We start from the raw sequence: 23,630 nt of genomic DNA, 5'->3' as shown, positions 1-23,630 counted from the left end.
CCACCACCTGGAGCCCCACATCAAGCTTCCCAACCTGGGGGTCCGGCGACGGGAGGAGGAATTCCTAGAGAATCAGACTTTGAAGGCTAGTGGGATTTGATTACAGGACTTCGACAGGACTGGGGGAAACAGAGATCCACTCTTGGAGGGCACACACAAAGTAGTGTGTGCATCGGGACCCAGGGGAAGGAGCAGTGACCCCAGGGGAGACTGAACCAGACCTACCTGCTGGTGTTGGAGGGTCTCCTGCAGAGGCGGGGGGTGGCTGTGGCTCACCGTGGGGACAAGGACACTGGCAGCAGAAGTTCTGGGAAGTACTCCTTGGCATGAGCCCTCCCAGAGTCTGTCATTAGCCCCACCAAAGAGCCCAGGTAGACTCCAGTGTTGGGTTGTCTCAGGCCAGGGAACCAACAGGGAGGGAACCCAGCCCCACCCATCAGCAGTCAAGTGGATTAAAGTTTTACTGAGCTCTGCCCACCAGAGCAACAGCCACCTCTACCCACCACCAGTCCCTCCCATCAGGAAACTTGCACAAGCCTCTTAGATAGCCTCATCCAAGAGAGGGCAGACAGCAGAAGCAGGAACTACAATCCTGCAGCCTGTGGAAGAAAAACCACATTCACAGAAAGACAGACAAGATGAAAAGGCAGAGGGCTACGTACCAGATGAAGAAACAAGATAAAACCCCATAAAAATAAATAAATGAAGTGGAGACAGGCAACCTTCCAGAAAAAGAATTCAGAATAATGATAGTGAAGATGATCCAGAATCTCGGAAAAAGAATGGAGGCAAAGATCGAGAAGATGCAAGAAATGTTTAACAAAGACTTAGAAGAAGAATTAAAGAACAAACAAACAGAGATGAACAATACGATAACTGAATTGAAAACTACACTAGAAGGAATCAACAGCAGAATACTGAGGCAGAAGAGGTAAGTGACCTGGAAGACAGAATGGTGTAATTCACTGCTGTGGAACAGAATAAAGAAAAAAGAATGAGAAGAAATGAAGACATCCTAAGAGACCTCTGGGACAACATTAAGCGCAACAACATTCGCATTATAGGGGTTCCAGAAGAAGAAGAGAGAGAGGAAGGACCCAAGAAAATATTTGAAGAGATTATAGTTGAAAACTTTCCTAACATGGGAAAGGAAGTAGCCACCCAAGTCCAGGAAGTGCAGAGAGTCCCATACAGGTTAAAGCCAAGGAGAAACACACCGAGATACATAGTAATCAAACTGGCAAAAATTAAAGACAAAAATTATTGAAAGCAGCAAGAGGAAAATGACAAATATCATACAAGGGGACTCTCATAAGGTTAACAGCTGATTTCTCAGCAGAAATTCTACAAGCCACAAGGGAGTGGCATGACACATTTAAAGTGATGAAAGGGAAGAACCTACAACCAAGATTTCTCTACCCGGCAAGGATCTCATTCTGATTCAATGGAGAAATCAAAAGCTTTCCAGACAAGCAAAAGCTGAGAGAATTCAGCACCACCACACCAGCTCTACAACAAATGCTAAAGGAACTTCTCTAAGTGGGAAACACAAGAGAAGAAAAGGAGCTACAAAAACAAACCCAAAACAATTAAGAAAATGGTAATAGGAACATACATATCGAGAATTACCTTAAATGTGAATGGATTAAATGCTCCAACCAAAAGACACAGGCTTGCTGAATGGATTCAAAAAGAAGACCCATATATATGCTGTCTACAGGAGACCCACTTCAGACCTAGGGACACATACAGACTGAAAGTGAGGGGATGGAAAAAGATATTCCATGCAAATGGAAATCAAAACAAAGCTGGAGTAGCAATACTCATATCAGATAAAATAGACTTCAAAGTAAAGAATGTTACAAGAGACAAGGAAGGACCCTACATAATGATCAAAGGATCAATCCAAGAAGAAGATATAACAATTATAAATATATATGCACCCAACATAGGTACACCACAATACATGAGGCAACTGCCAACAGCTATAAAAGAGGAAATTGACTGTAACACAATAATAGTGGGGGACTTTAACACCTCACTTACACCAATGGACAGATCATCCAAACAAAAGATTAGTAAGGAAACACAAGCTTTAAATTACACAATAGACCAGAGAGACTTAACTGATATTTATAGCACATTCCATCCAAAAACAGCAGATTACACTTCCTTCTCAAGTGCGCATGGAACATTCTCCAGGATAGATCTTGGGTCACAAATCAAGCCTCATTAAATTTAAGGAAACTGAAATCATATCAAGCATCTTTTCTGACCACAGCACTCTGAGATTAGAAATCAGTTACAGGGAAAATAAAAGTAAAAAACACAAACACATGGAGGCTAAACACTATGTTACTAAATAACCAAGAGATCACTGAAGAAATCAAAGAGGAAATCAAAAAATACTTAGAGATAAATGACAATGAAAACACGATGATCCAAAACCTATGGGATGAAGCAAAAGCAGTTCTAAGAGGCAAGTTTATAGCAATACAATCCTACCTTAAGAAACAGGAAACATCTCAAATAAACAACCTAACCTTGCACCTAAAGCAATTAGAAAAAGAAGAACAAAAAAACCCCAAAGTTAGCAGAAGGATTGAAATCATAAAGATCAGATCAGAAATAAATGAAAAAGAAATGAAGGAAACAATAGCAATGATCAGTAAAACTAAAAGCTGGTTCTTTGAGAAGATAAACAAAATTGATAAACCATTAGCCAGACTCATCAAGAAAAAAAGGGAGAAGACTAAAATCAATAGAATTAGAAATGAAAAAGAAGTAACAACTGACACTGCAGAAATACAAAGGATCATGAGAGATTACAACAAGCAACTCTATGCCAATAAAATGGACAACCTGGAAGAAATGGACAAATTCTTAGAAATGCACAACTTGCCAAGACTGAACCAGGAAGAAATAGAAAATATAAACAGACCAATCACAAGCACTGAAATTGAGACTGTGATTAAAAATCTTCCAACAAACAAAAGCCCAGGACCAGATGGCTTCACAGGCGAATTCTATCAAACATTTAGAGAAGAACTAACACCTATCCTTCTCAAACTCTTCTAAAATATAGCAGAAGGAGGAACACTCCCAAACTCATTCTACAAGGCCACCATCAACCTGATACCAAAACCAGACAAAGATGTCACAAAGAAAGAAAACTACAGGCCAATTTCACTGATGAACATAGATGCAAAAATCCTCAACAAAATACTAGGAAACAGAATCCAACAGCACATTAAGAGGATCATACACTGTGATCAAGTTGGGTTTATTCCAGGAATACAAGGATTCTTCAATATATGCAAATCAATCAAAGTGATACACCATATTAACAAATTGAAGGAGAAAAACCATATGATCATCTCAATAGATGCAGAGAAAGCTTTTGACAAAATTCAACACCCATTTATGATAAAAACCCTACAGAAAGTAGGCATAGAGGGAACTTTCCTCAACATAATAAAGGCCACATATGACAAACCCACAGCCAACATAGTCCTCAATGGTGAAAAACTGAAACCGTTTCCACTAAGATCAGGAACAAGACAAGGTTGCCCACTCTCACCACTCTTATTCAACATAGTTTTGGAAGTTTTAGCCACAGCAATCAGAGAAGAAAAAGAAATAAAAGGAATCTAAATTGGAAAAGAAGAAGTAAAGCTGTCACTGTTTGCAGATGACATGATACTATACATAGAGAATCCTAAAGATGGTACCAGAAAACTACTAGAGCTAAACAATGAATTTGGTAAAGTAGCAGGATACAAAATTAATGCACAGAAAACTCTGGCATTCCTATACACTAATAATGAAAAATCTGAAAGTGAAATTAAGAAAAACACTCTCATTTACCATTGCAACAAAAAGAATAAAATATCTAGGAATAAACCTACCTAAGGAGACAAAAGACCTGTATGCAGAAAATTATAAGACACTGATGAAAGAAATTAAAGATGATACAAATAGATGGAGAGATACACCATGTTCTTGGATTGGAAAAATCGACATTGTGAAAATGACTCTACTACCCAAAGCAATCTACAGATTCAATGCAATCCCTATCAAACTACCACTGGCAGTTTTCACAGAACTAGAACAAAAAATTTCACAATTTGTATGGAAACACAAAAGACCCTGAATAGCCAAAGCAATCTTGAGAATGAATAATGGAGCTGGAGGAATCAGGCTCCCTGACTTCAGACTATACTACAAAGCTACAGCAATCAAGACAATATGGTACTGGCACAAAAACAGAAATATAGATCAATGGAACAGGGTAGAAAACCCAGAGATAAACCCACGCACATATGGTCACCTTATCTTTGATAAAGGAGGCAAGAATATAGAAAAGACAGCATCTTCAATAAGTGGTGCTGAGAGAACTGGACAGGTACATTTAAAAGTATGAAATTACAACACTCCCTAACACCATACACAAAAATAAACTCAAAATGGATTAAAGACCTAAATGTAAGGCCAGACACTATCAAACTCTTAGAGGAAAACATAGGCAGAACACTCTATGACATAAATCACAGCAAGATCCTTTCTGACGCACCTCTAAGAGACATGGAAGTAAAAACAAAAATAAACAAATGGGACCTAATGAAAGTTAAAAGCTTTTGCACAGCAAAGGAAACCATAAACAAGACCAAAAGACAAGCCTCATAATGGGAAAAAATATTTGCAAATGAAGTAACTGACAAAGGATTAATCTCCAAAATTTACCACCAACTCATGCAGCTCAATAACAAAAAACAAACAACCCAATCCAAAAATGGGCAGAAGAGCTAAATAGACATTTCTCCAAAGAAGATATACAGATTGCTAGCAAACACATGAAAGAATGCTCAACATCATTAATCATTAGAGAAATGCAAATCAAAACTGCAATGAGATATCATCTCATACTGGTCAGAATGGCCATCATCAAAAATTCTAGAAACAATAAATGCTGGAGAGGGTGTGGAGAAAAGGGAACACTCTTGCACTGTTGGTGGGAATGCAAATTGATACAGCCACTATGGAGAACAGTATGGAGGTTCCTTAAAAAACTAAAAATAGAATTACCATGTGACCCAGCAATCCCACTACTGGGCATACACCCTGAGAAAACCATAATTCAAAAAGACATATGCACCCCAATGTTCATTGCAGCTCTATTTACAATAGCCAGGACATGGAAGCAGCCAAAGTGTCCATTAACTGATGAATGGATAAAGAAGATGTGGCACATTTATACAATCGGATCTTACTCAGCCATAAAAAGAAAGGAGGTTGAGTTACTTTTAGTGAGGTGGATGGACCTAGAGTCTGTCATACAGAGTGAAGTAAGTCAGAAAGAGAAAAACAAATACCATATGCTAACACATATATATGGAATCTAAGGAAAAAAGAAAAAGGTCATGGAGAACCTAGGGGTAAGACGGGAATAAAGACACAGACCTACTAGAGAATGGACTTGAGGATACAGGGTGGGGGAAGGGTAAGCTGTGACAAAGTGAGAGAGTGGCATGAACATACATACACTATCAAACGTAAAATAGATAGCTAGTGGGAAGCAGCCACATAGCACAGGGAGAGAAGCTTGGTGGTTTTTGACCACCTAGAGGGGTGGGATAGGGAGGGTGGAAGGGAGGGAGACGCAAGAGGGAAGAGCTATGGGAACATACGTGTATGTATAACTGATTCACTTTGTTATAAAGCAGAAACTAACACACCATTGTAAAGCAATTATACTCCAATAAAGATGTTAAAAAGAAAAGATCAGAGCAGAAATAAATCAAATGGAAACAAAGAAAACAGTAGCAAAGATCAATAAAACTAAAAGATGGTTCTTTGAGGAGATAAACAAAATTGATAAACCGTTAGCCAGACTCATCAAGAAAAAGAGGGAGAGGACTCAAATCATTAAAATTAGAAATGAAAAAGGAGAAGTTACAACAGACACCGCAGAAATGCAAAGCATTCTAAGAGACTACTACAAGCAACTTCATGCCAATAAAACGGACAACCTGGAAGAAATGGACAAATTCTTAGAAAGGTATAACCTTCCAAGACTGAATCAGGAAGAAATAGAAAATATGGACAGACCAATCACAAGTAATGAAATTGAAACTGTGATTAAAAATCTTTCAACAAACAAAAGTCCAGGACCAGATGGCTTCACAGGTTAATTCTATCAAACATTTAGAGAACAGCTAACACCCACCCTTCTCAAACTCTTCCAAAAAAATGCAGAGGAAGGAACACTCCCATACTCATTCTGTGAGGCCACCATCTCCCTGATATGAAAACCAGACAAAGATACTACAAAAAAAGAAAATTACAGACCAAGAGCACTGATGAATATAGATGCAGAAATCCTCAACAAAATACTAGCAAACAGAATCCAACAACACATTAAAAGGATCATACACCATGATCAAGTAGGATTTATCCCAGAGATGCAAGGATTCTTCAATATACGCAAATCAATCAATGTGATACACCATATTAACAAACTGAAGAAGAAAAACCATATGATCATCTCAATAGATACAGAGAAAGCTTTTGACAAAATTCAACACCCATTTATGATAAAAACTCTCCCGAAAGTGGGCATAGAGAGAACCTACCTCAACATAATAAAGGCCATATATGACAAACCCACAGCAAGCACCATTCTCAATGGTGAAAAACTGAAAGCATTTCCTCTAAGATAGGAAAAAGACAAGGATGTCCACTCTCGCCACTGTTATTCAACATTCATCGCCACGGCAATCAGAGAAGAAGAAAAATAAAAGGAATACAAATTGGAAAAGAAGAAGTAAAGCTCACTGTTTGCAGATGGCATGATACTATAAATAGAGAATCCTAAAGATGCCACCAGAAAACTACTAGAGCTAATCAATGAATTTGGTAAAGTTGCAGGATACAAAATTAATGCACAGAAATCTCTTGCATTCCTATACACTAATGATGAACAATCTGAAAGAGAAATTAAGGAAAGACTCCCATTTACCAGTGCAACAAAAAGAATAAAATACCTAGGAATAAACCTACCTGGGGAGACAGAAGACCTGTATGCAGAAAACTATAAGACGCTGATGAAATAAATATGATACAAACAGATGGAGAGATATACCATGTTCTTGGACTGGAAGAATCAGTATTGTGAAAATGACTACACTACCCAAAGCAATCTGCAGATTCAATGCAATCCCTATCAAATTACCAATGGCATTTTTTACAGAACTAGAACAAAAAATCTTAAAATTTGTATGGAGACACAAAAGGCCCTGAAGAGCCAAAGCAGTCTTGAGTGAAAAAATCGGAGCTGGAGGAACCAGTCTCCCTGACTTTAGACCAAACTACAAAGTTACAGTAATCAAGACAATATGGTACTGGCACAAAAACAGAAATGTAGATCAATGGAACAAGATAGAAAGCCCAGAGATAAACCCATGCACCTATGGTTAACTAATGTATGACAAAAGAGGCAAGGATATACAGTGCAGAAAAGACAGTCTCTTCAATAAGTGGTGCTGGGAGAACTGGCCAGCTACCTATAAAAGAATGAAATTAGAACACTCCCTTACACCATACACAAAAATAAACCCAAAATGGATTAGAGACCTACATGTAAGACCGGATACTATAAAACTCTTAGAGGAAAACATAGGGAGAACACTCTATGACATAAATCACAGCAAGATCTTTTTTGATCCACCTCCTAGAGTATTGGAAAGAAAAAAAAATAAACAAATGGGACTTAATGAAACTTAAAAGTTTTTGCACAGCAAAGCAAAGTACAAACAAGGCGAAAAGACAACCCTCAGAATGGGAGAAAACATTTACAAACGAATCAGTGGACAAAGGAGTAATCTCCAAAATATATAAATGGCTCATGCAGCTCCATTTAAAAAAAACAAACAACCCAATCCAAAAATGAGCAGACCTGAATCGACAGTTCTCCAGAGAAGACGTATATAGATGGCCAAGAAGCACATGAAAAGCTGCTCAACACCACTAATTATTAGAGAAATGCAAATCAAAACTACAATGAGGTATCACCTCACATCAGTTAGAATGGGCATCATCAGAAAATCTACAAACAGCAAATGCTGGAGAGGGTGTGGAGAAAAGGGAACCCTCTTGCACCGTTGGTGGGAATGTAAATTGGTACAGCCACTATGGAGAAACAGTATGGAGGTTCCTTAAAAAACTAAAAATAGAATTAACATATGACCCAGCCATCCTACTACTGGGCATATATATACCCTGAGAAAACCATAATTCAAAAAGACACATGCACCCCAATGTTCATTGCAGCACTATTTACAATAGCCAGGACATGGAAGCAACCTAAATGCCCGTCGTCAGTTGGGTGGATAAAGATGATGTCGTACATATATACGATGCAATATTACTCAGCCATGAAAAGGAAGGAAATTGGGTCATTTGTAGAGACGTGAATGGATCTAGAGATTGTCATACAGAGTGAAGTAAGTCAGAAAGAGAAAACAAATATCGTATATTAATGTATATTTGTGGAACCTAGAAAAATGATACAGATGAACCAGTTTGCAGGGCAGAAATTGAGACACAGATGTAGAGAACAAACGTATGTACACCAGGCGGGGAAAGTGGCGGGGATGCGGGTGGTGTGATGAATTGGGAGATTGGGATTGACATATATACGCTAATATGTATAAAATGGATAACTAATTAGAACCTGCTATATAAAAAAATATAATAAAATTCGGAAAAAAAGAAAATAATGAAAATGGAACAACTTGTAAAGAAGAATCCACAAAGCTAAAAGTTGATTCTTTAACAATATAAATAAAATTTACATATCAGTATGGAAACTGATTAAGAAAGGAAGAAAAGAAGACACAATAAAACAATTTCAAGAATGAAAAAGGAGACTTCCCTGGTGGGCCAGTCACTAAGGCTCTGGGCTCCCAATGCAGGGGGCCCGGGTTCAGTCCCTGGTCAGGGAACTAGATCCCACATGCCGCAACTAAGACCCAGCGCCGCCAAATAAATAAATATTTTTAAAAAAAGAATGAAAAAGGATACATTACTACAGACGCTTCAGTATTACAAATACTATATCAAAATACTATTATGACCAACATTATACCAGGAAATTTGAAAATGTATGTAGATGAAATGAACAAATTCCTAGAACAATCCAGCTTATAAAAACTGACTCAAGAAGAAATAGAAACCTGTACAGAATCCAGAATTTATAGAACCATGGCTAATCACTCTTCCAGTCATTGAATACCTGCAGACTATGTATTGTCAGTGAAAGATTGTTTCTTTTGGTTAAATGTGATTCATGTGAGCTTTGACACTCTGCTTTGACACTTCAGTGCTTTATGTAAATACAGTTCTATTTCTTCTAAAATAAAATGTTGGATTTAAATTTTACCCCCCCTCCCCAAATGTATATTAACATGAAACACAACACTCATTTAAATATCTGGGTCATTTTAAGCTTCTGTTAACTATGTTAGGTATATATGACAGATAGCTTATTAAGGACTATTGGAATGAAGCATGTTAAGCATTTTTAATCAGTTTCCTAATCGGTTTCAACAGCTTTCTAATTAGTTGCATAAAAGCATTTTTAGTATTTCTAACCGTTGGTGATTTTAAAATTGTCATTTTATATTGATTTTACTGATTCTAAAAACTGTGATGGACTTAAATTGTAACGACAGCCTGTAAAGACAAAAGAGTATTTAAGTAAAAATGATGGTTATTTTTGAGCCTTGATTTGTTCATTTAACACACTTTACTTTAGGCCCCTGCATACGCTGAAGACTGGCATTGCCATTCAGCCCGCTCTCATGCAGCTTTCAGTACAGACCATTTATTTGTACTGTTTTGAGAGAAATAATTTCCAATGGAAACATGAGGCAAATGGATTTGTTTTCTAGAATGAAAGAGATTAGAATGGAATCAGTACCTCCAAGGCTGAATAATAAATAATAAACTAGTGTGTGTGGGGATAGCACATCGTCTTCTATAACTGTTAAAATTCTTATCTTAACATTAATATGGCGATCGTTGAACTTTTTAAATACTGCATAGCAAATACCAAGTTTACTTGAGAGCTGCTCTTTACCATGTGTTTTCTGGGGGGAAAGTTCTCCTAAACTTTGATTCATTGGACGAAAAGCACTAGGCAGCTTTTGTTTATGTGTGACCAGACTGCTTTTCCCTCTGCGTTTTGTACAGTGGGGTCTCCTTTTGGATCCTTATCATTAGGAACAGTGAGGAATGTCACGCAAATATTTGCATTTTCTGCTCCCTTGAACGGTGTACACATGTATGGCAAGGTGTGGGGAGATCTAGCTTAGCCTCCAGGCTTGCCTCTCCAGTCTTTATGGAACTTTTGTGGCCTATAGCTATTGCCGTGTAACTAAAATCTGAATGCAAATTATAATGTATGTGCTTATGTATATTCAAATTGTAAAGTTTTTTTCTCGCTTTATTTCAGGGTACATTATAGCAGCTGTTTTCCTTATTCTCTTCTCTTTGCATTTAACCTAGTAATATCTCTCCCGATAATATTATCTAGTTATATTCAAGTACATGTTAGGCAGGAGTAGAGCTACATATTGAAATAACCATTTCTTGCTGAGAATTTAGGTTTGTTCCAGGGCAGGAGGGCAGTTGTTAAACTCTGGTAGTGACCAGGAAATTGATTGCTTATTCTTATTTGTCTAATTGTTCAAGTCTCAGCCAAACAATTTACTTACTTAAATGATGGCTGATGTTCTCCATTTGAGCTGTTAAAACGTCCAAATACTGTCTGGTTAGCCTGGAAAAGCGAGTACAGCTTAGCACCATGTAGTGTAAAGTGAACCCCCCTTCTTTGTCCTGGGCAGCACTAGAAGTGTTGGGATTAAGATGGGGAAGCAGTACCTTTTAATTTCCACTCTAATGGTGCTGTGCTGAGAAAGGAGTATAATCCATACAGGGTAGCTTTGGGTATTTACATATCTTATGATCAGTTATAAAGTATAACTGCCCAATGATGAACGTTGGCATCTTAAGTTTTAGACTAAGCATGTGTAGCTCTGGTTTACTGAAAAAGAATTTCTTTTTTTCAGGATTTTGCTAATATAATGAAAATGCTGAGAAGCTTAATCCAGGATGGTTACACGGCTTTGTTGGAGCAGCGCTGCCGCAGTGCTGCCCAGGCCTTCACAGAGTTGCTCAATGGTTTAGATCCTCAAAAAATAAAGGTGAGATTGCCTCCTGGTAACTTGTTTACCAGTGCTAATGCGTTTCAGATGAATGTAGAAGGGAACCAACACTTTGACTTCATTGTACTAATGTATCGTCTTGCTGAGATCAGCTGAATTTACTCCAGGTTGTGAGAAGCAGATAATGCTCTGATTCAGCCTTTATGGTTGCAGTCGGTATAGAAGCCAGGTTTAGACTCTCTCCTTGCACTATAGCTGGTGTTCATTAGAAATCTTGGCTTTTTATCTTATTAGAGCACTAAGTCGAGAATTTGGACTCACTTTAGTCACATCTTTTCATCCACAAAGAAAGTATTAGCTGGGTAAATATGCAAGGTTGTAAGAGAGCAAATACCTTAGTCTGTTACTCATCCCATTAATATGCAAAAGAATATGACATCAGTTATTCTGTTATGAACCATGCCTTCAAGGAACTCTGAGACAGTGATTCTGTGTTTTAGATACTTGATAGCAAGATAACTGCATATCTTTGCAAAATGTATTTTCTAATTTTGTTTGGTCTTTGTCCCACAGTGATTAGTAAGATATTTTTATATTCTTACTGTTGCGGCTAACAAGTTAGTATGATGCAAATTGGGCAGAATTATGTTCAGATGTTTAACTGGAGCATTTTTATTGACAGCAACTGAACCTGGCTATGATTAACTACGTCTTAGTAGTCTATGGACTTGCCATTTCACTCCTTGGAATAGGACAACCTGAGGTAAGATTTGTAACAGAGATAATAATTAAAATATGTCATTAATTTTAGAAGGTATGTTAAAATAGTTTTTCCACTTCGGCGTATTTCCTTCTGGGTACTTTTTTTTTGCTTTTCCAGTTTTATTGAGATACAATGGACAGTATAAGTTTAAGGTGTACAGCATAATGATTTGACTTATGTATATCATTGAATGATTATCACAGTAGTTTAATGAGCACTGCCTGTGTACTTTCTTGATAATTTTTTCTGAAATAACTAAATTTAATTTAGTTTGTGATTCTTTTTGAAAAGAAAATTTAGTTTGTGTTTCCGTTAGAAAAAAGTTATGCCAGACCACCAGTGGGACTCTACCTTTTATTTGTATAAAAAGTAAAGGACCTGGTATATCATGATAAATTTCGGAAACATGTTGAGGTAAAAAGGCAAGTTGGAGAATGTAGTAACATCGTGATACCACTTATGTGCAAATTGGAAAACTTACAGGACAATAGTATATATTGTTTATGGCTATCTGTGAATCTTGAAAAAGTTAAAAAAAAACATGGACTAGCCCTACATCAAATTTAATATAATGGTTGCATTTAGTGATAGAAGAAAGGAATGGGACTTGGAAGGTTAAAAAAGGAGAGTTCAACTTTGTGTCATGCCTTTTTATTTTTTAAATCATAAAAAGAATGCTAATGTTAATAGCTCTTAGTTCTGGATAGTAAGTACCTGGGTGTTTTATCTTCTAGAGTTCAGGCTTCCCATAACCACATGCAACCAGTGTATGGGTGTCAGCACACATGGTTTTCATTACTCATGGTCTTTCAGTGCTCTCCTGGAAAGCTTACTTACCTGCACTGCTCAGCATTATACTTTGCTTTCCATGGCTTCGAGTTTTTGATAAAGGTTGAAATGGCTCTAGAATTACCTCAGGAATAATATATCCTTTCTACCAACTTGGGCCCCAAGCTTCCTAGGCTAGATGAGGCTTAACCCTAATTGCTCCCTAATAAGGATCAGGTTGTTTTATGTTCCACTGTCTGAGTGGTCCACAGAGCGTGAGGTTCATTTTCCTTGTGACATGCTGTTGGTCATTTTTTAAAATTTATTTGTTTTTATTTTTGGCTGTATTGGGTCTTCGTTGCCGTGCGCGGGCTTTCTCTAGTTGTGGTGAGCAGGGGCTACTCTTCGTTGCGGTGCGCGGGATTCTCATTGTCGTGGCTTCTCTTGTCGCGGAGCACGGGCTCTAGGCGCACGGGCTTCAGTAGTTGTGGCACGTGGGCTCAGTAGTTGTGGCTCGCTGTCTCTAGAGCACAGGCTCAGTAGTTGTGGTGTACGGGCTTAGTTGCTCTGTGGCATGTGGGATCTTCCCGGACCAGGGTTCAAACCCGTGTCCCCTGTGTTGGCAGGCGAATTCTTAACCACTGACACCAGGGAAGCCCCTTTCTTGTTCTTTTTTTTTTTAATTTTTTTTTTTTTTGCGGTATGCGGGCCTCTCACTGTTGTGGCCTCTCCCGTTGCGGAGCACGGGCTCCGGACGTGCAGGCTCAGCGGCCATGGCTCATGGGCCCAGCCGCTCCATGACATGTGGGAGGATCTTCCCGGACCGTGGCACAAACCCGTGTCCCCTGCATCGGCAGGGGGACTCTCAACCACTGCACCACCGGGGAAGCCCCCCTTTATTGTTCTTGATGTGACAGATAAATGTCTTTCATTAGGGAATCTCTAACTCTATTTTCTAGTAGATTGTTGGAGACAGGACTGTATGATCTCCATTCTTCTGTTCTTGGCAGAGTAACAATAAGCTTCTTACCATGTTTTGCCTTACCGGAACTGACGAAATAGTTTATTACATTTTTTATTTACTTTGATTTACTTTTGATTAAAAAAAAAACTAAATAGGTACGATAGAACTTGGACATTTAAGAGAATTTCATCATTCAGAGTGTCCCCAGAAGGAAGTTATATTCACTCCAGAACAGTCCTTGCTGAAACATTTTTGGCATGCCTCCTTCGGAGCTGGCCTCAAAGCTTCTTATTAACTCCATTTTGTAGTGACATTTCCTTTTTCACCCACAGTGGAGTGGCCAGTATTGCTTTGAGCCTAAGTGCCTTTTGGATTTTTTCCAAAACAATATTCATTCAAAGCCCAGAGGCTTCCACTGTTGAGAATATTCAAAAGAATGTACTCTAAGCTCTGTAAAGTTTACTAAAGAGCTGTTTTTAAGGCAGAGCATTTGTCTTATGTCACAAAACATTGTGGCAACATCATTGAAATTCCTGTGATCCCAAGGGGGCAGCGCTTACTAGGATGTATGTTATGGCGTGTTTGCATCCAAATCAGTCTCTTTTACCCTGAATGCACACCTTTTAGGGTTAGCCAGCACACGCTGTGACCTCTGTGTGTTAGGAAATGCTCATCTGGTTGGTTGTCTGATTTCAGTGACAACTTTTCATTCTGGAGCTGGATCATTTTGGTTGTGTCTCTTGAGTATCCATATGGTCAAAATTTATGTAATTATTAAGAAAATGAAGTACAGAATGTATAATTTTGCCATAGAAATTTTAGGATATACGGTTGTTTTTAATATTACACAAAAGGAATCAACTTTCAGGTAAAATCGGTTCCAGTATTTCTCTTTTTGTGTAAGTGATCACTGTTCTCATTGCTACTGAAGGAATTATCTGAAGCTGAAAACCAGTTTAAGAGGATGATTGAACACTACCCCAATGAGGGACTTGATTGCTTGGCTTACTGTGGAATTGGAAAAGTGTACTTGAAAAAAAACAGGTTAGTAGAAGCCACACTACTTTATGCTCTAGGCTGGTTACTCATTTCAAATCTAATGTGATGATGATCCTTTTTCTGGAGTGATTTTGGTATCTTCTCTGTGGCACACTATGATAATTGTGTTTACTTTAAGGACTGGCATTTGGATATTAATTATTAAAGTAAGGTCAATCACTTCAGTTCCCAGTGCTTTCTAATTTTGAATGTAATAGGAAAATCAATAATAGAGTAACTTGGACTTCCCTGGTGGCACAGTGGTTAAGAATCGGCCTGCCAATGCAGGGGATCCCTGGTCCAGGAAGATCCCACATGCCGTGGAGCAACTAAGCCCGTGTGCAACAACTACTGAAGCCTGTGCACCTAGAGCCCATGCTCTGCAACAAGAGAAGCCACCGCAATGAGAAGCCCGTGTGCTGCAACGAAGAGCAGCCCCCGCTCGCCGCAACTAGAGAAAGCCCATGTGCAGCAACGTTGACCCAAAAATAAATAAAAAATAAATTAAAAAAAATAATAGAGTAATTTGACACAAAGGATTTTATGTTTTATCTTTTAGTATATGTCATTTATAAGTGGCGACTGAATTGGTATAAATTAATGCTTTACAAGTGTGATTATATAATATTTTGGTTAAATACCCATTTCCCCAAAAAAACTTGTATGAGGATTTTTTTTTAAATTATTATTTATTGGCTGTGTTGGGTCTTCATTGCTGCGTGTGGGCTTTCTCTAGTTGTGGGGAGCAGGTGCTACTCTTCGTTGTGCTGTGTGGGCTTTTCAGAGCGCAGGCTCAGTAGTTGTGGTGCATGGGCTTAGTTGCTCCGCGGCATGTGGGATCCTCCGGGACCAGGGCTCAAACCTGTGTCCCCTGCATTGGCAGGCGGGTTCTTAACTACTGCGCCACCAGGGAAGTCGCTAATACGAACTTTATATATGTTCAATGACATTATGAGTTAGAAACAAAAATCTCTCCTCTGAACCTATAGTTGAATTACAGCCAATATAGTGGTAGGTATGTTAGATTACTTTTATAAAGAAATAATCGTTGACTGATTGAATATCATTCATAACTTTTAATTATCCTTAAATTTTCATCTAACTGTTTAGAGGAAGTTTTATCAGACCATTGGTATTCTTGGGAACCCAATCTTGGGGGGTGCCTAGAACCTTCTTTAAAGATCTTTAAAGATTAAAGAAAGTTCTTTTACTTCCTGAAGCTACTGTCTGACCAGGTCAACTCTTTTAAGGATCAGGGGTAGTGAGGATTTAGCAGTCACCTCTATGGTAATAAATGAAATTAATTCCAGCTTAGCATAAGTTGTTTGGGACATACCTGTTTAATGCAGTGGCCGCATGCGGATATCACAAGATCTGGGAACGTAACATAAATGTGTAGCATCATGGAGGTTGTAGTAAATGAAGACGTGTTTGCCATTTTGAAAGGCATTTAAATTTTTTTTTAATTTATTTTATTCAAGTATAGTTGATTTACAATGTTGTGGAAACCCATTTAACTTTTAATTTCACAATAATATGGTTTGTGGTTCAGTGTCCAGTAAGCTGGTTTTTTGCTGTTGCAATGTGCAGTGTCTGGTTGAAAGTCCTGCTGTTTATAACTGTCTTATGGTGGATGCTGGTCTAGCTTTTCTGCAGGTGAAGTTTTCTGTACCCAAAGGCAAAAATGACTTCTTCAATTGGGAAATCATTTCAAGATTGGAGAAAGCAGAGAACCCTCTATTTTCTAGTCTGAAGAGAAGAATAAAGACTGGGATAACCTTATGATCCAGTATTCTAGTATTCTTTTGTTGAACAGACTGTGGGACTCTATTGAGATTAATATTTAAACCATAAATTGGAAATGAAAGATTTCATATTTATAGTTAAAATAGTTTACATACACATTTGTTCTGTTAAAATAATTCACTGCTTTATAGTTGAAGATGTCCAGAATATACGATTTCTTTAAAAATTTTTCAGCAAATTGGTTTTACTATAGATGTTCTAAATGAGTCAAGTGAAAAAAATTTCCCTATTTATGATTAATTAGTTGAAGTGGAGCTTTGCTGTTGCTCTACAAGAATCTACTTTAATTAGATTAGTAAATGAAATAAAAATGGAACAACCATAATTTATTCAGTTTTCTGTTTTGTTGAAAACTTAAAAAAAAATTACAACTTTAAAAGGTCTAGGGTGCACCTACCATAATAAAGCCAGTGTCCAGGTAGATTAGTGTTTAATTTATAGTATCTTTGTAGCAAACAGTGATAATGTCTTGGTTTTTTAAAGAACATATGGGTTACATTGAATATTTCTGTGTAGTGATTTGTCAAATGTACTCTTACCTAGTAAGCTTGAAATCTCTGTGCCTTGTTGTGGGGAATGAAAATTCATGTCACATCTTTAATACCTTCTTCATAATTATGACTTTAGATTTCTAGAAGCTCTTAATCATTTCGAGAAAGCAAGAACCTTGATCTGTCGTCTTCCTGGAGTGTTAACTTGGCCCACAAGTAATGTGGTTATTGAAGAGACTCAGCCAGGGAAAATAAAGGTAACCGTTTATTTCTCTAGAGAGCATCTTACTAACCGTAAAAGCTCATCTGCACTTCTGCGCTCTGACTCAGGTAGCAGAAGACAGGTAGGAGTACTCTGTCCTCCGCTCCTCCATGTGCGTTTCCCCTTGAAAGACTGGTGAGAATCACCAACGTTTATTGAATGTTTCCTGTGTGCCAGTCATACACCTTCCATTTATCATTACCTTTAACCCATACAGCAACTCTGTGTGATGAGCACTATGATTATTCGCATTTTACAGATGAGGAAGATTACATTTAGAGAGGTTAAGTGTTGAGCTCAAGGTTAAACAGCTAGGAAATGGTGGAGCTGGGACTTGAATCCAGGCATCCTGACCAGAATGTGCACTGTTAAGCAGCATGGCGTACTGGTTGTACTTAGAGAAAGGTATAGCGTTGTTTTTTCATCATGGTTATTAATGGTACTTGAAGACTCTGAAAATATAAATTTAGTCTCATATCCAGAAGCATAGGATTCTTTGCCAGTTCTAGAAAGACTAAAGTGTGTGAATTGACTAGGATAGGCCTTTACTTGTGATGAACCCTGGTATTTACTCAGAACTTGCTTTTGGCTGAAGCTTTTAAAAGCACAGGAATCAACTCTTACAACTCAGTAATAAAAAGACACTCTAATTAGAAGTAGCCAAAAGATCTGGATAGGTGTTTCTGCTAGCAAGTTGTATAAATAGACAATAAGCATGTAAAATGTGTTCAACCGTGAGCCATCAGAGAAATGCAAATTAAAATGAGATACTACTTCATACTCACTAGGGTGGCTGTAATCAAGAAGGCAGACAATAACAAGTGTTAGCAAGGATCTGGAGAAATCAGAACATCCATACATTGCTGTAAAGTGTAAAATGATGAAGCTGCTTTGGAAAACAGTCTGGCAGTTCCTCATAGGTTAAAGATAGAGTTACCATATGACCTAGCAGTTTCACTCCTAGGTATGTACAGAGACAGGAAAACATGTTCTCGCAAAAACTTGTACATGAATGTTCATAGCAGTATTATTCACAATAGTCAAAAAGTGGAAACAGCTCAAAGTGTCCGTCAACTGATGAATGGTTAAATAAAATGTGGTATATCCATATAATTGAATATCAGTGACAGAAACCAGACATGAAAGGCCACATACTGCATGATTCTGCTTATCTGAAATCTCCAGAATAGGAAAATCTATATGTGAAGACAGATAGTAGATTAGTGGGCTAGGGGGTTGAGGAAGGTTGGGGAGGGGTTGCTAATGGGTATGGGGTTTCTTGTTGCATGGTGAAATATTCTAATTTTAGGTTATCGTGATGGTCATACAACTCCGAATATACTAAAAAAACCACTGAACTATACACTTTAAATGTGTAAATTGTATGGTATATGAATTATATCTCAACAAAGCTGGTATAAAAAATAAAACTAAATGTAGGGATTGTTGGATTTTCCTCTCTTTATACTGGATTGGAGTGGAGGCACAGGAACTACTGATAACGGACAGCCAGCACTGGAAGCGTGGCATGAGTCTTGGGGGCTTCGGTGGCAGTGGTGTAATTCTCCAGGTGATGAACAGGCACAGGTGGCAGGGGTTCAGGGAGGTAGATGGATGACAGTGGTGGGGTCCTAGGTGAAATGACATCGGGAAGGAGAACAGTAGAGCCCTAAGGGTTATTCTACCTCATTTGACTCCCTGTGAATGCTTGAAGGAGATTTCTAAAAGGTATGTAGTGTAAAATGAGGCCTGATGATTATAACACAGGATAAGATTTTGATTCAGAGTCTGAAATTTTGAAAATTTGTTGATTAGCCCTTTTTTTCCCATCTTTGTCTCTTGGCATGTCTCTGTATCAGCCTCTCTCTAGAAGGAAAAACTTTAAAAGTTGTATGTAGTTCTTGGCTAAAAGGCATTTGGTCCTTTCTGTGCTGAAAATATTTTGATGGCAAAAGGTTATTGAAATCACAAACATTTTATTGTTGAATCAGTGTTGTAGTAGTATCATTTTTGTTTATTTTTGTTTTAGATGCTGTTAGAGAAATTTATTGAAGAATGCAGGTTCCCTCCAGTGCCGGATGCCATTTGTTGCTATCAGAAGTGCCGTGGATATTCCAAAATCCAGATATACATAACTGATCCAGACTTTAAGGTACTAATGAGTGTGTACTAGGTCATTAACTTGCTGAATTGTGCCTTAAAATGGATTCAGAACAAATTCTGTAACTGGAGACACTTGAGTACTGTGACTTGTCAGCAGTTTTATGTCTTCTTGTCCTCCCCATCCCCTGGACTTAAGTCTACATCGTCTCACATGGGGGCCCAGAGCCACTGAAATAAACACCGAGGGCAGGGACGGTGACCTGAGAAGGCAGGTTAGCTGATTCCATTTCCCCTTTCTAGCCTATTTTTAGGAGCCCAGGGAACAAAGGGAGGCTAGTACCCCTGATTTGTTGCAATTCCAATTTCTTGTAAAATTTTGAGTTCAAGAATCTGAAGGCCATTCTGATCATTGAATTAACTCCTAGAGACCTAAGTCTGAGACCAAGTCTGGCAATGAATTGAGTGAGTAAGACCCTGGGCTTTAGCTTATTCAAGAAGATAGAAGCTGCTTGCTGTCCCTGGTTAGTAGGTCAGATGAAATAAAGTTTATAAAATATTTGATACTGTAAAGGATAACGCAGCTGTAAATTATGGAAATGAATATGTCAGTTAAGCTCAGTGTTTCCAGCATTAGGCAGTCTGGGGTACGGAAATCTTACACTCCCCCAGGAGGAAATGTGACATCTAGTTATGTCTGCCAGGTAAATGCAGACAGCTCTCTATCTTAATATGTGTTGTGAGTGAGAGAGAGAGAGAATGTGTGTGTAGACATCTTTCAAAAGTGAGTTAAAAATTGTTTTAAACCCTAGGGTTTTATACGAATCAGCTGTTGCCAGTACTGTAAAATAGAATTCCATATGAACTGTTGGAAGAAGTTAAAAACAACAACCTTTAATGATAAAATTGACAAGGTAAGGCTAACAAGATTGTCTGGATTTTTCAGTATGCTTATTGTATGTTGATTTTTTTCCCCTAAGAATCTTTAGGAAAAGTCTTAAGAGGATATGAATTCCTCCCTGTGCATGAGACATAATTAGAAAATATTAAATTAAAAATTTAATGATAAAGTTAGAAAATCAGTTTTTGTTTTATAACGTATTTATTTTATTTTTGGCTGCATCGGGTCTTCGTTGCTGCACGCGGGCTTTTCTCTAGTTGCGACGAGTGGAGGCTACTCTTCGTTGTGGTGCACGGGCTTCTCACTGCAGTGGCTTCTCTCGTTGCGGAGCACAGGCTCTAGGCGTGCGGGCTTCAGTAGTTGTGGCTCTTGGGCTCTAGAGCGCAGGCTCAGTAGTTGTGGTGCATGGGCTTAGTTGCTCTGCAGCGTATGGGATCTTCCCAGACCAGGGCTCAAACCCATGTACCCTGCATTGGCAGGCGGATTCTTAACCACTGCGCCACCAGGGAAGCCCAGTTTTTGTTTTTATTTTATGCAAGTGTAAAGGGCAGTAACCATAGAGGCTTTTAATAAATTGTTGAACCCCTTTTACGTTGGAAATATTATGATCAAAAATAAAAGTTGAGGGCTTCCCTGGTGGCGCAGTGGTTGAGAGTCCGCCTGCCGATGCAGGGGACACGGGTTCGTGCCCCGGTCCGGAAGATCCCACGTGCCGCCGAGCGGCTGGGCCCGTGAGCCATGGCCGCTGAGCCTGCGCGTCCGGAGCCTGTGCTCCGCAGCGGGAGAGGCCACAGCAGTGAGAGGCCCGCGTACCACAAAAAGTTTTTTAAAAAAAAAGGTTAAATGTCTGATTTTAATGTTATGATGTAGAATTGGGGCTTCAAATTTTATATTTTCTAAAAAAATTTGATGAGATAATTTGTACTAAGAAATCAGCTTAAATTTTGTACTGCCACATCTAATTGGGGTTTTCTCTTAATTAACAAGATAATGATGTTAATTCCATTAGCCAGGTATACTTTGAGAGCAGTCACAGTTTAATAATCTTGTTTGCATTGATAGAATTTGTTTCTGATCCATATAAGCTATGGACTTAAAAAAAGAAAACCTTTTTCTACGCTGCTAAGCCTCAGGTAAACCCCTATCCTTACTGAGGAAAAAAACTAAGGTGGTTGTGCTAGGTGAACGTTAGCAATGGAATTATTGAAGTTTAGTAGAAATAAATTCTCACATTTTACACATTTTCATGTCGTTAACTAGAGGTGTAATGATGTGACCAAATAGCTGACGCCATTGAGTCACTTCTGCTATGTCTTTGTCCTGCCTTAACTGAGCTTCTCTGGCTGTGCCCTCGCCCTCAGTGGTCTTACCATTCCCATGGGTTGAAATACCCTCTGTAAATTCGCTTTCACTAGGATGTATTGAAGTAACTCAAATATCTTATGACTTACAGTAAGAAAGCCTCGTTCCTTGCTTGCGTCACTTGTCCTGAAGTTTTGCATTCGTTGTCCAGGGTTGGGCTGTGGCAGCTCCAGTCTGTGTGGCTGTGTTCTTTGTTTCTGAATTGAGGCTGAGGAGTGACTGGAACACGTTGTTATGGCCGAGGGAAAAGAGCAATGGCCGGTCCATTCAGTGTTTCTTAAAGCTTTTGCATGGATGTAGCGTACATCATGTCAGCTCACCTTACGCAAACAAAGCAAGTTCCGTGGTCACCCCTACAGCTGGGGGCTCTGGAAGTCAGATGGCAACGAGCAGGCACTTTACGGCGCGTCCCTGAAGGAGGTTTTAGATCACATTTTGACTGTTCCTGATGGTTAAAATGGAATACATGTATAGATTTATGCTGAGATGGAGCACTTTTTTTTTCTAATCAAATAGGATTTTCTGCAAGGAATTTGTCTTACTCCTGACTGTGAAGGAATCATTTCAAAGATTATCATCTTCAGCAGTGGTGGTCAAGTTAAATGTGAAGTAAGTATTTAATAAAGGGGAAGTCTCCTTAAATTAATAAACAAAATGCTGATACCTTTTAAAATACGATTTAAATTTATGGAAGTTGTACTATTTGGATCTTGTGTTTTCCAGGAAAGAAGCGGTTACTTAATATAAGAAATTATAGGAAGTAATAGGATGTGAGAATGCTTCTGTGCATTGAAGGATTCTCATATTCTTTTATCTCCTAAAAGGAGGAGGAGGTCTTTTACATTTTAGTTTTACTGTTTTTACTCTTTTTAATAACCTTATTTTGTTAATTCCCAGTAAACGTTTGGGTGTTGGCGAGGTGGGGGATCTTAGGGAGGGAGGAGAGTGTCTGGAGGGATTACCTCTAGCCTCACTGTATGGGAGTTGGCAGGAGTGGGTTGTTGTAATGACATCTGTAGTTTATTTGATCTTCTGCTTACTCTTAATTTTTTTTTAAGCTTCCTAAATTGTGTCTACTCTCTTGTTCCTCTTTTCAGTAAATTGTTTTGCTAAAGTTTTCTGGGCTTTTGTTTGGGTCAGAACATCATCACTGTTCCCTATCAAATTGAACATTGACTGTGTGTGCTTCTGAAATGCTTGTTACTTGTGGTTTTGTGCTTTATGTCATGGGAGCATGAGACAAATTTTGGATGTGTCTGTTTTATTTAAAGTTTGAACACAAAGTCATTAAAGAAAAGGTTCCTCCAAGACCTATTCTGAAACAGAAATGTTCTAGGTAAGATTTTTAATAATCAGTAGCTTAATAATGTCTATTAGAATATAATTCTGTTATATGCAGATTTCTAAATTATGCTGTTTTTAAAATTGGCTCTGCACACATATCCAGATAAGTGGTTCTTAAGTGAATTTTATGGGTGTTTATAACTTTCAAGGGAACTAGCCTAGAATGGTTAAATGCTGAAAACTTGAATAAAAAGCATTATTTAATAGTTGAATTTATAAGTAAAATTATGAAATTGAGCTATGAAATGACATGTTCAATAGATTTGGCATTTGGATAAAAATTATATACTTAGTTCTCTGTTGTTGAAACTTTAATTCCAAAAGCATCTTTCCTTTTACTCTCTTCAGCAAACATTTTGAACCAGTGACTGTTTCTCACCCTGAAATATTCAGTGAACTGTCAAAATTATTCATTTCTATATCTTCTTGTTCAAATCAAATAATTCCAATCCTTTTTTCTTTTCTTTTTGGTCCTGCTTCTTGCTTTCCATTTTAAGAAGTGATATTTTTCATCATTGGTGACCAGGAAAGAGCAGAAGAAAAGATGAACAGAATTATTTGTTGAGGAGAACTTGTTGTAACCATATGGACCAAATTCTGGTGTTG

The 23,630-nt window shown here is 38.2% G+C and overlaps 1 protein-coding gene across 1 annotated transcript in view; it reads left to right on the top strand.

Moving 5' to 3' along the window:
- Positions 1 to 23,630, top strand: part of TTC3 (tetratricopeptide repeat domain 3) — a gene marked incomplete at its 5' end in the record, with an annotated part of 140,325 nt that overhangs the window by 53,057 nt on the left and 63,638 nt on the right. Inside the window, 8 exons of the mRNA XM_082840119.1 lie at positions 11,130 to 11,264; positions 11,908 to 11,988; positions 14,652 to 14,764; positions 17,192 to 17,312; positions 19,347 to 19,469; positions 20,230 to 20,331; positions 22,197 to 22,289; positions 22,952 to 23,016. Coding sequence (XP_082696245.1) covers positions 11,130 to 11,264; positions 11,908 to 11,988; positions 14,652 to 14,764; positions 17,192 to 17,312; positions 19,347 to 19,469; positions 20,230 to 20,331; positions 22,197 to 22,289; positions 22,952 to 23,016 — 833 coding nt within the window. The remainder of the gene's footprint in view (positions 1 to 11,129; positions 11,265 to 11,907; positions 11,989 to 14,651; positions 14,765 to 17,191; positions 17,313 to 19,346; positions 19,470 to 20,229; positions 20,332 to 22,196; positions 22,290 to 22,951; positions 23,017 to 23,630) is intronic.

This window comes from Leucopleurus acutus (assembly GCF_964270905.1).
Source record: "Leucopleurus acutus genome assembly, chromosome: 5".
NCBI lineage: Eukaryota > Metazoa > Chordata > Mammalia > Artiodactyla > Delphinidae > Leucopleurus > Leucopleurus acutus.
The sequence above is the reverse complement of the archived record's forward strand: the minus strand, read 5'-3'. Positions and strand labels throughout refer to the sequence as shown.